The sequence below is a fragment of the Chiroxiphia lanceolata genome, chromosome 6 (genome assembly GCF_009829145.1).
Source record: "Chiroxiphia lanceolata isolate bChiLan1 chromosome 6, bChiLan1.pri, whole genome shotgun sequence".
NCBI lineage: Eukaryota > Metazoa > Chordata > Aves > Passeriformes > Pipridae > Chiroxiphia > Chiroxiphia lanceolata.
The window spans coordinates 55356811-55374448 of NC_045642.1; the positions used below are offsets into that span (position 1 = coordinate 55356811).

At 40.0% G+C, this 17638-nt stretch overlaps 1 protein-coding gene and 1 long non-coding RNA gene across 3 annotated transcripts in view; one reads left to right on the top strand and one right to left on the bottom strand.

Annotated features, from left to right (window-relative positions):
- PPP1R13B (protein phosphatase 1 regulatory subunit 13B) overlaps positions 1–9675 on the bottom strand; it is a 70871-nt gene extending 61196 nt beyond the window's left edge. Inside the window, exon 1 of one of the 2 annotated variants that reach the window (XM_032691185.1) lies at positions 9424–9675. In XM_032691185.1, coding sequence (XP_032547076.1) covers positions 9424–9432 — 9 coding nt within the window. In that variant the 5' untranslated portion in view covers positions 9433–9675. Of the gene's footprint in view, positions 1–3768; positions 3808–9423 lie in introns of those variants that run through there. The other variant, XM_032691186.1, reaches the window with a different exon arrangement.
- Positions 9676–10625: 950 nt separating this feature from the next.
- LOC116789004 lies at positions 10626–15790 on the top strand. Its single transcript, XR_004357845.1, has 3 exons — positions 10626–13660; positions 15284–15307; positions 15736–15790. It is a non-coding gene; the product is annotated as an uncharacterized LOC116789004 (long non-coding RNA).
- The last annotated feature ends 1848 nt before the right edge of the window (positions 15791–17638 follow it).

A 17638-nucleotide genomic window follows, 5' to 3' on the forward strand; every position in this document is an offset into this window, starting at 1 on the left:
GCAAACAGAACAGCTTATAATTCAGAGTTTAAACTGATTTAAACCCCCTTCACCACTTTACCTTCTATCTGTACTACAAAACCAAATACTACTACTCTCCATCGTCAGGAAAAAAAAAGTAAAAATAAACTACACAGTCAGGAATTTGGCAGGGGGAGAGCACTGCCAACAAGACTTGAAATTTATTTGTTTCAATGCAAAGCTTGGATTTTTATTGCATCTTCTCATATCCAACAAGTCCTTGCTGAAGTGTTAAAAAGTGACAATAAAATGATAAATACACCGTACTGTTAGTACACCAAAAAGCTATTCAGACAAAAAGATTGAAAAGATTTCCAAGTGACATGGGCTAGAATAGACTCCAACCCGTGTGATATGGTTTTAAAATAATTGCACTGATCCTGACATGACTTACAAGTGTAAAGGAGGTCAACCATTACAGATCTTTTTTCCACTAGTAGAAGTACGTGATTCAGACTTGCAGCTAAAATTGACTGAAATTTAGATGACTTGGGACAATAAAGCAGTACATAAGGAAATTAAGCATCAGGCATGCTGAGACATTCCAAGCTACATGCAGAGATGAAGCTGCATACAGACATGAGTTTCATAGTTTATTTTTACAAGACACTGTTTCAAGAATTCAGTCATCTCCCAAAGTGTGCACACAGTCCAACTCTTTAGTGTCTGAATAGTAATTAACCCATTCATTAGCCTGAACAATCATTTAGAATTTCAATTCCAAGAAATTGCATTTTAAATACACAGCAGTAAAATCTAACCACTTCTCTACTGATGTATTATAATAACAACTTTAACACTAAGAACCCTGTTTGACTATTTCTAGGCATGTATTTGACTAAGTTAAGTATCTAACATACCCATGTGGGATAAAAATTATCTTACAGGATTTGTAAGCAATGGCTGTCAGTTCACAGATGCTGGTACTTTCTCAGATGCCCAAAGAAGTTAGTTAAGCTGTAAGTGGGTAACAGTTTCAGGCAAAAAACTCCACAAGTTGAACTATTTAAACTAGTCAGAGATACTAGTTTCCCTTACTGTCCATACCATCATGCAGTCTATGCTCTGGCTATCACACTATTCTCTCTACAAAACACTAACAGCCTGTCAACCATTTTACAGACATCTAATTTTACCATAACAATGTAAAAATATCCTCTCCTTACTCTGTATCTTTTCAAAGGAAGTGACAGAGATATTAGTAACATTTATTAAAGACATATTATGACAACATTTTGGATGTCAGTAATTTGAAAACTCCAGCTAGATGGGATAAGTTCAAGTCAGGTTTTGATGAACACTCTGGGTTAAGGTTTCAGAAGATAGTCAGATTGGCTTTCTGAAGCCTGTTTGTTTTTAAAGTAGTAAGTATGGGGGAGGAGGAGGTAGGGGGGAAAAAAAAAAGTTGAATTATGTTGAAAGTACCATAAGTATGTTGAAGGTATCACCTGCAGAACAGGAGTAAGAATGCCAACAGGTGCAGCACTGTCTTGAATCATAAATTAGACAAATTGCATTAGGAAACAGGATCAGAAAAGGATTTTCTCATGCAAAAACTCATTCAAAGTATGTCTCAAACTGTACATGTTATTATAAACTACGACTTTACCCACCTCTTTGAGAAATTAAAAACAAAATTATATACAGGTAAGCCTGTACTTTATGGCTGTGGTAAACTCTAACCACCCTGTTTCTTTCCCTTTAAACATCAGAGAGCAATGCAGGCAATACTTTTCTCTGTATATTAATAATGCAACCCTGTCTACTTTTTTCATCTAATACCGGAACTCTCAAGGATTCTCAGCTATTCACCTTAGTAGGTCTGCACAGACACATTCTGGATTTAAGTAGAGTAAGGTTTGCTGGTCTCCCAGTGTCCAACTGGCTCCCAGGAGATTAGAACACAGAATTAATCCAGATGCTAGTCAGTGCACTGGGCTTATGTGCATGGGGTCAGCCCATGGGATTTGGGACTGGAGAGATTCTCCTAGATCAGCCTAGCAGAGACCTTGGGAACTGCAGTGTTTACTTGTTCTGACTTCAGAGAGCAGGGAAGTTACACTTTGCCACTTGGGACACAGATTCATACCAAAAGCATCTAGATGTACCTCACCATATTCACTCACCACCATGGAGTTGTTTCAGGCTGAAAAAAAACAAACGACCCAAACTGATAAAACTGATTACATCCTTCCTGCAACCTACACAATGCTGCCCTTTCTTGTGCTGCTTCCAATGCTTATCTGACCCTGCACTGAGTTGGTTTCAGTGTGCTCAGCTGGCAGAAAAGTATCCTGGTGGGGGGGAAAGAAAGAAAGACAAAAAAAAAAAGTAAAGACAAACAACTTCCTGCTGAGTTTGCAGACTGAACCAGCTCAGCACAGAAACAGATAAATATCAGAGCCAATACAGGAGAGAGGGCAGCAGGGAGGCAGGACTGCAGCAACCCCTGAAGTTACATCCATTTCACCTACACAAAACTGAAGCCTCAGTTTCCTCCCCTATTCTCAATTTATAAACAACAGTTTAATCATGTGAAAACTGAAATCCTTTTGTCAAACTTAGACATAAGGATATACGGGTTAAATACAGTGTCTGCAACATATGCAAGTTTAGATTAGATTGCTTCCTGCTGAAGTTAGAATTCCTTAAATAAAGTATTTTATAGCTACAGATTCTTCACCCATAAATAGAATTCTGCTGCTAAGCAAAGCAATGTATTGGAAACTAAAAAAAAAAAAAAAAAATAAAAAAACCCCCCTAATTCTACTTCCACTACTGGAGAGCTAGGCTAAATTACACTATGAATCTAGAGGATAAGGAAATAATGGGCAGAAATCAGAAGGAATGAAATACTGCAAAGTGAAGGGAAAAAATGATGGCAGACCAGCAACTGCCAGTTAAATTTTATTATTTTTTCCTTTTTTGTTGGTCCCAACTTCATATTTGTTTCTCAAGACTTCCTCAAAGACCACATATTTTACCAAAAAACCAATATCCTTACTTTTTCCCATTTCAGTGAAAATGTGTTACTGAGTACTCAATAAAGATGTGAGGACTGGTGAAACCATAACTTATGTCTGAAGTAACAAAGTTACCACACTGCAGAGACCTTTTGTTTCATCTCACTGTTCCATTCACCTGCTAAACAGCCAGAGAACAAAATTCAAAATACATCCCCTGGGGTACAGCTCCACAATAAGCCAAACCAAATAAACAAAAATACTTGAAGGGAGAGATTCCACTTCTCCACCCCATTCTCTGTAAGCCAAGCAGTCTGCTCCCTCCTGTGCCAACACGGACGGGACAACAGTCACAATGCATTACACACACACGTACATGTATCTCTTCATTCTTTGGATACAACTATTTTTTTTACATTCTTAGTGGCCTGTATCAGTTTACTGAGACAAGCAGTGCAGTCCATTCACAGCCAATGGTGGGAATGAGCAGCAAGGAAGAGGAAGCCTCTTCCACCGGCCTCAGGAAATGGTTAACCCAGCTCATCCCTATTGTGAAACCTCAGTCCCGAAAGGAATTCAGTTGCTGCCGACATCCTACTGCAGCACAATGATAAACCTGCACTCTCCCATACCAGCACGATTACACGTACTTGCTTCTAAGCATGAACTAGAAAAATAACAGAGTGACCTAAAATCCAGGTAAAGTGACTGAAAATTGAAGCTCGAAACAATTCCTTTCCTCCACTAAGCAGTTCATATTCCTGCTGGTCTTTTGAGTTATTACAGAATTTACACTTTGTCCTCCAGGTACCACTGCTGCTTTTGACACACGAATCTGCTTCTGAAGGATGGAGTCTATTATTGCACAATATAATTCTATTATTGTCTGTCATAAAAAAATTGCTTCCAGAACCTCAGAACATTGAGCACGCTCCATGGATAAAACTGCCTAGTACATGTGAGATTACTACATGCTTCCCAGTTTAACAGATTCTACCTGCAGATTTCCAAACTACCAGAAAAATGTACCGACCTGAAATGTTAAAATTAATATCTTAGACTATCTGTGTACTTAAAAATCTAACAATAACTTAAGAACCAGTGAAATATAGGATACAAGACTAATGGAAAAACTGTTTATAAATGTAGAAATACTTCAAAGTTATTTGAAATCACTTCATAGTATAATGTTTCAATTCAAGGAAAAAAAAGTAACTCATTTTGTTGGGGTCTGACACAAGCCCAGGAACTGAACCTCCTATATCCCAGGCTAGCATGCTCATTTAAGAGGTGAAGTGTTTTGAGCTATCCTGTGCTAGTAATTAATTTATGGTAATATTAAGCTTTTAATTTAGACAAAGACATAAGACTTGTAAATTCCAGCAGTGAGTCATGAGGGAAAGGGAGCAAGACACCTTCCTCCCATCACCCTAATCAGGCAATAATTTGTTTCCTTCTTCAAACCTCTACTCTCAACAATGATTTTTTATTTTTAAAGATGCCTATAGCTTATGAGGACAAAAAAAATTATCTAAAAGCCCCTGGACATCTATAAATGTGAGCTCTGATTTCAACACCAAGCATCAGACTACAAATTCTTTACAAAAAAGCACTGTCTTTATTTTATGTATGGACAACTGTTTGCATAATGGGGGCTGTTCCACAGCTGTAGGCCATCTAAATATAAATACACAAATAGGCTAGGTTTTTTAAAATAATATGTTTCATATCAAACTTGGATTTTTTAGATTAACATAAATCAATCTGGTGGAATGGAATTTTGTTGTCAAACAAATATTTATTTTCTCTGAAGTCTGCAATGGACAACAAACTCATCTCTGTTACCATATGAGAGCATATCCTTTCCCTCTAAATTTTCTCATATGTTTCAGCTGAACACACACATATCTAATAAATATATTTAAATATTATATTATCAGAGTAGCATATGAATAGTACTTCTTGCTGACACGGTAAAGCTGATAAACTTATTTTTACCACAGAATAGGCCATATTCTGTCAACCTAAAAAAACAGTGACATGATCCAAAAAACCATGAAATGGCCTTTAAGCTTTGTTGCAATAAATAACTCCATTAATAATGGCTGATAAACTTGCAAATTATTCTCTACAGTCAGTTCAGATTTATTCAGCACACAAGGATGATATCAGTATTGCTGAGAACTACAGTTCTGAATTAATCACAATATACTTTATCTCCACATCACTGAAAATTCCTAATATTAATTTAAGTGCATTAAAGTGACACGCCTTCCTTTAGACTTTTACAATGTATAATTATATCAGTAGCAACCTTCCTAAGAGAAGAGAACAATATACACTGATTTAAGAATATTTGGGGCAATGCCCACTTTAGACTTTTTGGGAAATGTTTTAGACTGAATACAGGACAAGTGTGTACTCATTTAAAAACAAACAAGCAACAAAAAAATAAAAAAACCCACACTCATCCAAACAACAAAAAAACACACCAAAAAACTACTTTTCCTTAATTCACCTGGAAGAGAGCTTTATTCAAAAATTACTACTGCAGATGCCCAGCTTCAGTTTGTTTTATTAATCATGTAATTTGTATTCATAGGTCAGGAACTTATGCAGCAATTCTCTAGTCTAACATAAAATAAGCATTGGTCATGGTCTTCTTCGGAGGAGAGCTGAAGTGTCCCATGAAATTAAGCAGACAAAAAAATAATAAAACCACTAAACACTGTCCAGACTTTTCACTCTCCCTTCTATGAAAATAACCATCACAACTACCTGATCCTACATGCACAGACGTGTCCAAAAAGTCCCTGACTCTAAGCCTCACACAAAGTCCCATGAGGTTCCTCCTGGATGCATTCAAAAATGCAAATGATGGCTGCAACCTCACTGATACTCATTTCTCAGTATTAAGGTAAAGGCAAAAGCAGAAAAGCTCTGCTGGAACATGCAATACTAACTATTACTCCTAAAAGACTCAGTCCATCACAGTTTCTTACACAGCATCCACCATCACCACTCTTATCACTGTATTGATGGTGAACAGACTACACAGTTCTATGCCTTTAGCATGATATGTTACCCCACACGTGCTGTAAGAGAATGACACCCAAAATTTAGGCAAAAAATAGGAAGTATTACAGGCATCTCAACTGTAGCAGTTCCTTATTCCACTTTGTAAGTGGAATAAGTCATGTCTTTTTAAGTGGGAAAACAGCGCTCCTCATAAGTGACTTTTTCTTGTGTGCACACTAGTGTCCAAGGAATGTAGCTAATACTTGACAGAAGAGGTAATTTTGGAACCACCATCCAAGAAGAAAATGCATTAATTGCATTCTTTAAGGGAAAGTTTCCAACACTCTTTCAAATACAAAATCCACCACCAAAAAAAACCAAAAACCTCTACTGGGGCAAATGGAAAATAATGTACATAATTAGGCTCCTCCAATCAGGTTATAGACTATGTGGCTGAAAAAGGAGCTATATCCACAATATTTTTTGCAAATAAATAGACCTGTGGTTGTTTTAACCCAAAAGATTTAATGCTTGAAAGGATACCACATAGTTCTAGGCTTGCACATTTTATTCCAAGAATGCAATAAATACTAACATTTATTTTTCAGGGAAAAAGACATCACTATTTTCAAGGCATACCTATAGCAACTCTTTTAGTGTGTTCCTTAGCAGAGGTGATAGTCACTGTACCATCACAAGCTCACATACACATAGCCCTTATGTCTTGAAGGCAATGACATGAATGCTGATGTGCCTTGTCAGCAAAGCAAAGGAAAAAACCGAACAGGTGAGAAAACTGCAGTCCAAATCATTATGTCTTCTCCAAGCCCAGCTGTATTCAGGAGCAAGAATATAGGTCTTTTTGTATTTTTCAAAAACAGAATAGAGTAAGAAACATGAAAAAGGATAATAAATAAAATCCTCACGTGAAAAGGATGCTGGAGAACAGGAAGGGAGGTATCCTGCTCACAAAAGAGCAGGATAACTTCAAGTGGGGAAAAAAAAACAACAAACACAACACACAAGAAAGTAGGAAAATAGATAACTCAGTTTTCTGTGCTTCAGATATTACTTCTTAAAAATGGTTGTACAAAATGCAAAAAAATTACCAATCCAAAAATGGTCCTGAACAATAACCTCAAGTCTGATAAATGTCTTAAGAAACTACAAAAGTTTGTTAACACTTAATTTTAATTTGATGACAAAAAACTGTAGTCATATTCACTTGTTACAACAGTTCAAGTCTAGCAGTATTAAAAAGTTTCCTCTTGCTATTGCTTTTACAAATGGTATTAAAAAATCTGAAAACCAAAAATATCCACAAATAAACAAAACCCCAAGACGTTTAGGGAAGAAAAAAGCTTCTGTGAATATGAAGTGAAGGAATTTCATCACAGAACAAGTTAGATCACTAGCTTTTCCCTTCTCAGAATACAAAATCTAGAGTAAGAAAGCTGAAATAATTGGTCCAGTTCTATAGTCATATGTCCACATTATTCTGATATTATATGTTGCTGAGTCCAGTAAATAGGGTTGGTTTTCTTCATCCTTGAAGTTCAGAAAATTGTTGGGATGAAAAACTGGAAGACTAAAGGCACTGTCAGTGTCCATTTAAATATCCATATTTATTTAAATACACATATTCCTGACTGATACACAGTCCATAACAGCATTTCAAAGTTCTTTAGAAAAGGAACTTTTTATCATTTTCGGACTCAGACTCAGGAAGCTCTAATCTGCAGCATTACTACCACTGCAGCAAGGTAATTTGTTTTGATTAAAATTCATCCATCATTTAAAAATGCTTTGAAGTGTGTTTCAAAAACACAGTAAAAAGTCTGAATCTTCTAACACATTCCAATAAACACAAACAACTGCTACATTAAACAAGCAAGAAGGTAACTGGAGACATTGGCAGAAACTCTGAAATAGGTAAAAAGAAACTTTCTAAGAAGTCAATCACTGCACTACCTAAGTTATGATGTTTGCCAGAAACCCACACATGGGTTAGTAATGCCAAGCAAATACATTTGTTCTGACTTAGCATGTCATTGGCATGCTGGGTTTTCAGTAGGAATTCTATGAATGTAAAGCATAACCCAGGTTGCAATGGAAGATGAAGAAGCTGCCACCTTGTTTTTGTTTTTACAAGCTAACATCGGTATGTTTATAGCACAAGTCTGTAACTCCATGAACTTTGTTGCTGGTTTCTAGTGTGCCCAGTGCACTGAAATTCTCATCAGTATCAATGGAGTATTTTGGCACCCAGCAGCTGGAAGTTAAAGAGCACATTATGTTAAAAAGCTTGTCATAATACCTGCTTTTTAAACACTACCTGTACTCTTCAATCTGAAATTTTACACCTAGTTTGAGCTATTTATTTCCTCCTCTCAGTCATGAAACAAATTTAGAGTAATGAAATTTCGAAAAATATGCCTTTAGTGTTCTCATAGAGAAGCATTCTGCTGCAGTGATTCGGCTGCAAACACTGCAGAGGAACTGTAAATAAAAAGCTCATTTCTACTGGAATTAGAGAAAACATGGGAGATAATCCATACAAGGGACTATCTCATAAACCCACACTTGAGATCAAAGAGAGTTTGAAAGAAATAAACAAAAGGAATGTGATTGTTTATTACTCCGTCCCAAAGGATCCTGTCATAAAACGAACAGTCATCAGGAACAACTCTCCTCTGACCACTGCACCAGCCCACAGCGACAGGGGAGGGGAGCAGGGGGCAGGAAACGGAGAGGGATTCTGTCACAGAAGACAATCAAGGTTGTTTGCGGGAAAATGAAAGGGTCTGTCTTCGGTAAATAAGCGGCGGCTTCACAAAAGCGGTGACAGGAACCGAGGAGGGAGCCAGGCTGACACGGAGCCCGCCTGATCCCCGGGGCCGGAGCCGCCTGCCCCGGGACGGCAGCGCCCTTCCCCGGGCGGAGAGGGACCGGGGACTGGGAGGAAAACCCCGAACCAAACACACGCACGCCCCGCACATCCACTCACCCAAACACAGCGAGCCCACCCCACGCCTCACCGCGGGCCTCGGCGACCGCACCGACCCGGGGGCGAGCCCCGCTACCCCCGGGGCACGGGAGGCGCCGCTCCGGCACAGCCCGGGGGGACGCGGCCCCCGACCTGTCACAGCTGACGGAGGGGCGGGAGCAGGTCGTGCCCCCCCCAGAGCCACGGACGGCGCTGACCCGCGGCCCCACCCCCGGCGCGGAGCCCCAGGGCGATCCCGCAGCCCCGCCGCCCCCTGCCCGGGCCGGCCGGGGCTCCGCCGGGGTTGACGGCGGCGCCGCGCGCTCCATCCGCCGCCGGCAGCTCCGCAGGAAAAGGCGAGGCGTCCCAGCGCCCGGCAGCGCGGCGCCAGGCCGGGCAGCGGCGCCGCGAACCCGAACCCTCCTCCTCACTCACCGGCATCATCTCCGCAGCCGTCCCCGCGCCGGGCGCGTCGGGCCCGCCGAGCCGTGCCGGGCCTCTCCCGCCGCCGCCTGTGTCCGCGGAGGACGCCGCGCTCGCCCTGGCGGCTGTGACAGGTGCCTCCCGCGCGCCTCGCTCCCCGCAGCGGGCGGAAGGAAGAGGCGAAGGCGGCGACGGCGGCCGGGCTCCCAACCCCCTTCCTCCTCCTCCGGAGCGCGGCCGCCTCTCCCGCCTCCCTCCCCGGGCGCTTCCTGCTCCGCTCCGCCCGCGCCGCCCCGCCACGGGTTAACCCGCCGCCGCCACCGCCTCCTCGGCCGGGGCGGGGCTGCGCGGCCGCACGTGACCGCGGGGCCGCGCCGGGAATGCGGGGCCGGGACTCGCGCCCGCCTCCCGGACCTGCCGGGGCACCCCCGCTCCCCACAGCGCCGCGCTCAGCGCGGGGTCACCCCGCCGGTTGTTCCCGGGCTCGGCACCTCCTCCTCCTCCTCCCGCCGGCGCTGTGCCGCCCTGCCCCCGGGCCGGGCCCCGGCGGGCGCCGCCTCCTCTGGGCGGGCTGCCCGGGGCCGATTGCCCGCGGGCCCGGGCGGTGGATGAAGGGGTAGGGGCCGCGGGCGCTTTCTGCCCCCGGAATGCGGGGAATGCGGGGCGGCTCCGCCCGGCCCCGGGCGTGCGGGGGGAGCGGGGCGGTGACACGGGGCCGGGGCTCTCCCGTGCCCGGGAGCTGAGGTCTCTTCCCAACAGCTTGTCCCGGTCTACCGAAACACACCTTGGTGGCTCGGGTAACGTCATGTGCAGCGTCACCTCCCCTCTACCGTCCCTCCCTTGTGAAACCCGCCTGATGTACGAAAACTCGGCTTAGCAGCGGGAGGGGAAGGTATTTTTGTCCTGATGTCAGACTCATGAGATCTGGTCTCGTGTTTGAAAGTAAGGTTTAGTTCCTTCATTTTCTAGTCTCTTACTCCGTAGAGCTACAACAGCAAGATGAAAGTTAACAGCTTGGAAGAAGCCAAGCTCAACCAGGAGTCAAAACATCACCATATGTTGGTACGGCAACACATGCAATGTAGACAAATTTCATATTGCTGTGAGCCTTAAACCCTAATTTACAGCATGCATGGACCTACCCAGTGCTCCAACTGTTTCTGTAAATGGCTGTTTTCCAGTCTTTGTTATTTTATTTGTAGAACACCATGACAGATCTCAGCAAGGAGTGAAAAAAAATGATAATTTATCAAGTTCTTGAGGAGCTTAGATAATGTTTGTGTGTTTGAGAGTAAGTGATAATAGCATAATAATCTCAAATATAAGCTTGTATGGTAAGTGTACCCTATTCATGTAAGATTCTGTAACAGATAATTGTGCAAATCATCTTAACATATACATGCCTAAGATTTCATTGTGTATCGTTGTCAGTGTATTTGCAAGGCTCTGGTGTCAGCTTTGTGATAGGTCAAAGCCTCTGCTTCTTTTAATAAATTGGTCCTACAGGGAAAATCTGTTAGTATCACATGACAATACTTTGCCAGTTTAACATTATTTTACAAGTACTAAATGGAGTGCAGTTGGTTGGCAATAACACCAATATTATAGCCAGGTTCTTGTAGACTGTGATTCTAACCTCACACATGGAGCTTTGGAAATAGGCAAGACTATGGTACTTCAGACCCCATAGAGAACTCCAAGATCTACTCAGAATAATAATATTAACCCTGCAACTAGGCTGACTGGAATGAAACAGGCTTTAATGTGCTTATAGTCATCTAGCTTAAAAAAAAAGGGGGGGAGTGGGGGTTTTGTCTTCTATTCACTGCTATTATTTTGTTGACTAAATTTCAATATGAATTTGAAATTTACTTGTCTTCTTACTACTTGTAGTAATTCTAATTTTCAACTCAAAATTCTAAAATCCTAATTTTAACAGCAAGGGAATTGTGCACCTTTTGTCACACTTATTCTTTAAAAATTAGTATTTCTCATCGACCAGGTTAATTTTCTTTGCCAACAATTCTTAAACAATGGTCTATAATTTCTTTGCAGGTATACTTGATATCTGACTTTTCCCCGTTTTCAGCGAATAATAATAAAAACTAAAATACTATAAATATTACCCCACTATTACTTTCCCACTGCAACAGCAGGAATGCCAACAAAATGAAAAGTGGGACAATATGATGTAGACAATTGCTGCTGGGAAGGCAGACACTCCTCCACGCAATTCCTCTGTTGGAATAATGGCCTCTAGTATAAAAGTTTGTCGACATTGTGTTGCTTTTGGCAGATGCAGGTTCAGCCAATGCAGCAACCAGACAGACTGGATACTGAGGGCTAAGAGGAAATGTCTCCAAAGGTAACATACATACTTTACATGCAAGTCTGCTTCTACTCCTATTTCTGCTTACCTTGAAAACACCACTTATCTCATCCCTTCCCATCTCCATTTTTCTATAGAAATGAGGAAAAAAATATTAACCAATATTTACAAAGTATAAGACGTAAACCTCTACCTGCAGTAGGGTAAATTTAACATCTCTTCTCCCACGGAAGAATCTTCTTTAGCAGTTAAGAAACAGAGCAGCCTTTACAAAATTTTTGATTCCAACTTAAAACTACAAATGTTTCGTTTACTGTGAGCAGGAAAATGGTCACTTGTAATAATGCAGAATTTTTTTTCCCCATTGCCATGCATTTCCATTCCAAATGACTGGCCCAACTTTGTAGAAATTGTGGTGCTTGGCCAAAGGGACCAATGATATCTGCAAGTCAGTTGCTTGTCTTAGATAACTGAGGTTGCATAAAAGCAGTCAGGATTTGGGGAACGCCTAAGAAGATAAGGGAAGAGAATTTGGTTATGGAAGCAGATAAAGCCAGAGATACTGAACTCAAATTATTTGCTTCCAAATCCGTTTCCTTTGTGAAAGGTGTTCTAACTTTGTTGGCCTTTTTCTAAAGGAAAGGGTTTATTTGTTGGTGTAAGTATTGAAACATTATACCTTTTACGCTCCTCTTGGCTCCTAAAAAACCCAATGATTCTATTTAACTTTACAAATTGAAACCACTGTAGCTTAACAGACTTTTTAGTCAACTTAGAGGATTAAAAAAAAAAAAAGAATTACTGCTTATCAGTTATGGTATGGTTAGTTTTTTAGATTTGTGCCGAGATTGTGTTTAGCTAGAAATTGCAATTTGATTGAAATGTATGAATTGTCATTTAGTGTTTTGTTAAAACACTTGAAATTTATGGGTACATAGAGAAAAATTACCAAAACATGGTGTGTATTTAACCTAGATTTATTGAAAAAAGGGATATTAACTGCAGTTAAGAAATTGTCAAAGCTCTTCTTTGATCATGCACAATATTATTCATAGGACAAGTAGAGATTCTGAAAGATACAGCTGTGAGGCTAATGAAATTTTCAAAAGCACTCCTGATGAAATTCCAAATCCTACTTGTGTTTTCCAAGTATCTTCTTGTGAGATTTTCAAATGTTCTAAAGTTTTTAAAACTATCATGTCTGAATCTCTCCTACTTCTTTTTTATGCACAGACAAAAGGAGGAAAATGAACTTTCCTACCTTCTGAGATTCAAGTGTTCTCCAGTTTTGCATTCACTTGTTAAGATGCTTTTCTAGACCACAGGAAAATGTTTTCACGCTTTGGAAGTGTCACAGGAAAATAAGTATTTATTTTGAATTAATTTAACACTTTTTCTTTTCATGTGGTATTATTTTAAATAACAGATACTGCTATTTATAGCCAGGAACAGTGTCAAGAGGTCAGACATTTAGGGTGGGATCCATCTTATCCATCTTTAGTAATCTAGAAGTTAGGAGTGTAGTCTCAATCAGTCAGCTAGGCTCCTTCTACAGATAATTTGGGATGGGGAGGGGAGAGAGGCAGTTCTGCTGAGATACTCATCCCGCTATCTAAATCTCCTGGTCTTTGAAGGTGCCTATCTCTGTGTTGATTTAAGATGGAGCCTGGATGACTAGCTCTGGTTAGAGAGCATAATTTTTGGATGGCTACAGTTAGGATGGGTTCCCTCACAACCAACAGCATAAAATCTCTAAAAAGTGAGTATGGGTGGGAGTGTCAGGGCTTTTCGTGTATGTGTATTAAAAGAAAATCATGTCTTTTTTCTAAATAAATGAGTGAACTACTTTATTTCAGAATACAACTCTCTCCTTTCAAAACTTGCATTTGCTGTAAGGCAGGAGGAACTGGCCCTGAGTAGGTAAGCAATTTTAGAACCTGAATCACAGAAGTACTTCTAACTTGCCAGGCAGTTAACATGGTGGCTGTGTTGCAGTGGTGTGTGACAGATGATACAAAACAAAAAGACTTAATGTTTTAAGGGGAGTTTCACAGCAGGACCCTAAACTCTTTAGTGAAATACTTTGTAAAGTAAGTGTGTATATTTAAAGGCAAGGTATTTTAATTTGTTACTGTGGCCTTAACTAGCCTTTCATTCCAGAATCAGGCTTTCTAAGACTGCAGCAATAAGGAGTTCATGCTGAACAACAGTCATATGCTGCCATGTTTGAATTCATATACAGCCAATGCATTTCAAACCCCACCACACCTGCTCAGAGATAAATAAACTACAAATAATAACCTAAAGGAAACACTTTGATGTCTGTTTGGTATACAGTATTTGAGACACGTGAACAGGGGAAAGATACTTTTCCATCACTGCCTTGTAATATTCTAAAGTAATGTATGCTGGACTAGGTGACTCATGTTCTGAAGTTTCCATAGCCCAACACTCAGTGCATCACTCTGAAAAGGAGGGTGACAATTAAAGCAGGAGTGAAGCATTATGTTTGTGTAGCGTAGCTGTGTGCCCTTCCTGGGGATTTGGGTGTCTGGTACGTCATGTGTTTCAGCCCTGCCTTTGGTGGATTAGAGAGATAATTTCTTTAAACAATAACATAAATTGTATTCCTAATCCCATACACATGATACAAAAGAGTGTACTTAGTGGAAAATGCTGTGGCCTCATTGGGAATGTGTTGCTATCCAGTCTTATAAAATTCCTACACCAACAGGTATTGTTTGATGTTGTAGCTACAGAAGATACAGTCTTATAAGACAGATGACATGCCATCATTTTTATACATGGAAAATCTTGTTCTGCTCCCCTGTAATTTAAAACAATGAAGCCATTAACTATATTCAAAGGGGCGGAGAAAACAAAAACTTAAAAGTCCTGGGAGAGGTTCTCTCAAGCTTGTACCTTAAAGCTTATAACAATTTGGGGTCTCAAGATGTTTCTTTACAAAAATTTTTTTTTCTTAATTTTTCAATATGCCTATGATGAGTGGAAGTATCTGAGACAAACTAGATGATGGGTCTTTAGTTGAAACATTAATTACCAAGGGGATAGAGTAACAAGTCAGTCTTTCACTCTTTACTCCTTTTGCCATTGTGAGTGTACCACTTGGCTAACATTTGAGGGGAGAAAGGATGGGTCATGTTTTGAGTCCAGCTACTTCATTTCTTACTGTAAGTCTAAAATTGTTCTCAGGTATCTCAGTCATGATTTAGTGAGTCAAGTACTCAAGAGTTTTTAACGATTCCTGTATGAAGTGATTTCAAGTATTTTCTCTTTCAGGGATGTACTGAAAGGTATTTCTTAGCAATTACCGACAAACTGATGTGAAAAGGAGGCTCAGTGAGGAAAACATGCCTCTGAGCAGAATGCTCACATCTAGTAGGAGAAAAAATTATAAACCAAATTAAATGTGTATTTAAAAAATACCTGTTTATACTTAGTATTGGAACAACTACGTTATTATGACTACTCTGCTGAAAATAACATTCTTTACCTTTTTTTTTGTGTGTGAACTCATCACAGATTTTACAGATCAGGATACATAAGGTAAGTTTCCTCAAAAAATAAAATACAGTATTGAATCTGTTGAAATAAAACACCATTACAGTTGTGAAATAGGATATGGTTCTGATTTAAGACACACCTCTATGGACAACATTTCTGCGCTGTATCTCTCTCATACGTATATATAAATTTTTGGGCTTTTTGATTCCCAAAAATTGTCAGAGCATGTCTGTGTTCTCTACAGGTCTATGCAATTTATTGTGCATCTGAGTTTTTCTGCCATAGACACATTTTTAATAGTGCATTTTGATAGAACAGCATCAACACTGCTAATCTGGCCAGCAGATGCAATCTAAGACATTTGCAATAATTTTTTTTTCATGTTACAAAAATAAAAATGCTGGGTTTGTGCCTTACTGATGCTTAAGGTTCATCTTTTCTAACTGTTTGTATAAATATTCCTTTTCCAGGTAAAGCAACAGCGTTCTAGTCCTGTGAACAGTGACAGGACCCAAGGGAACGGCCTCAAGTTGTGTCAGGGGAGGGTTGGGTTGGATATTAGAAAAAGGTTCTTCACCCAGATGGTGGTTGGGCACTGGAACAGGCTCCCCAGGGAAGTGGTCACAGCACCAAGCCTGACAGAGTTCAAGAAGCGTTTGGATGACACTCTCAGGCACATGGTGTGACTCTTGGGGATGGTCCTGTGCAGGGCCAGGAATTGGACTTGGTGATCCTTGGGGGTCCTTTCCAACTCAGCATATGCTATGATTCTGTAATAAGACAAGTTGATTTTGTCTCCAAGTGCCCTGGTTTGTAATCTTCCAGAAATACATTTCTGAATAATTTTTATTTTTACTAGTGTGATCGTACAACAAGGTTTACTACAATTACTACAATTCTTATCTGCATAAATAGAAGAATGTCAACAGTAAAGGCAGATGAATTGTGTAGGGCATTGATGGAACCTTATTAAAAATGATTCTGTGAAAAGCTCTAGAAATAGTGACAGTAGAAAATGTATCACTGGTATGTGTTTGGAATCTATTTTAGGTTGATTTATTCAAAGAATTTATCATAATATGAAGCTGAACTTCAGAAGATTTAAAAGGCTGGAAAGGAGTGTGTTCATCATGGAGGAGTACACCCAATAATAACCTACTTACTGGGGGATGGTTAGATGCTACTTTAAAGGTTTGTCTACTGCTTATGACTCAAATTCAAAACCAGTATTTCTATTCTATAAATGAACAAGCTACAGCACAAGGTAAAGTAACTTGAATCTTTTCTCTGTTTCTTTCATTTGCTATGGGAAAGTTCTAAATATTTTTTTCTTGCCTTCTATTTCTGTCCTTCTAGACAGGCCTGAGTAGGTGTTTAACTTACTAGCCTTAATTTAAAAAGAGGTATGATAGAATTTATAAGAATACATAATTTGAAAGCAAGGTAAAAGTATTTTTTGCAAGATTCCTTTTCTAGTTGCATTACTCCAAAAGAATTAACTAAATCAAAGTATGCTGAAAAGTATTTATGCCTAGGTGTTTATTTACACCTAGACACCTATTTGAGAGTCAGATCCTTTGTTAAAATTGATATGACTGAAATTCTTAGCTTACTAAAAGGAATGCGGAATTTAAATTTTAGCTAATTATTTTAAAGAACTGTCTTGAGATCCTAACCAGAACCAAAAGAATTTTCCTTTCAAACTGTATGCGATACGTTATGTGGAATACAACATCAGGATTATAAGGAGAGAATTGTAATGTCAGGTATAAGAGAATTTAAACGAGGCTATTTCTCTGTGCAAGTGCACTAAATTAAAAGGTGTACCTGAAGCATCAAAAGTAGAGTCTATAATAGTACTGGAAAAAAGTATAGCTTGAGACTGATACATTTGTATCTCCTCAAGATAAATAATGGAGTTAATTATAAAAGTGGAAATGCTTTTGGTTAGACCCCCCACCAAAAGGGCATCCCTCCCTGTATTCTTGGTCCCCTATCAAATGCCTGTTCACATTCTAGTCCATTTTATTAATTTCTCCTTTTTTCTCTCGTAATACTCTGCTTGTGTTCAGTTTATTGCTGCCATTTTACTTGTTTACACAGCATTCCATATGAAATACATCACAACAGTTCCTACGTTGTACCTCAAAAATTCCCCCTTAATCGCAGCAATTCTTAATATTATCAAAAGCATGCTAAACACAACAGGTTAAAACAAGAAATGAAGACTACAACTGATACTGCAGAAAAAGTCTGTGTAGGCAGCAGTCACCACAGATGGGATTCATTCAGTATACTGCTCTCAGTTCTACCACCCACGTAAATCCCCCATTATCATTTCCTAGCAAACACACTTCATTAGCTCTGAAGAAA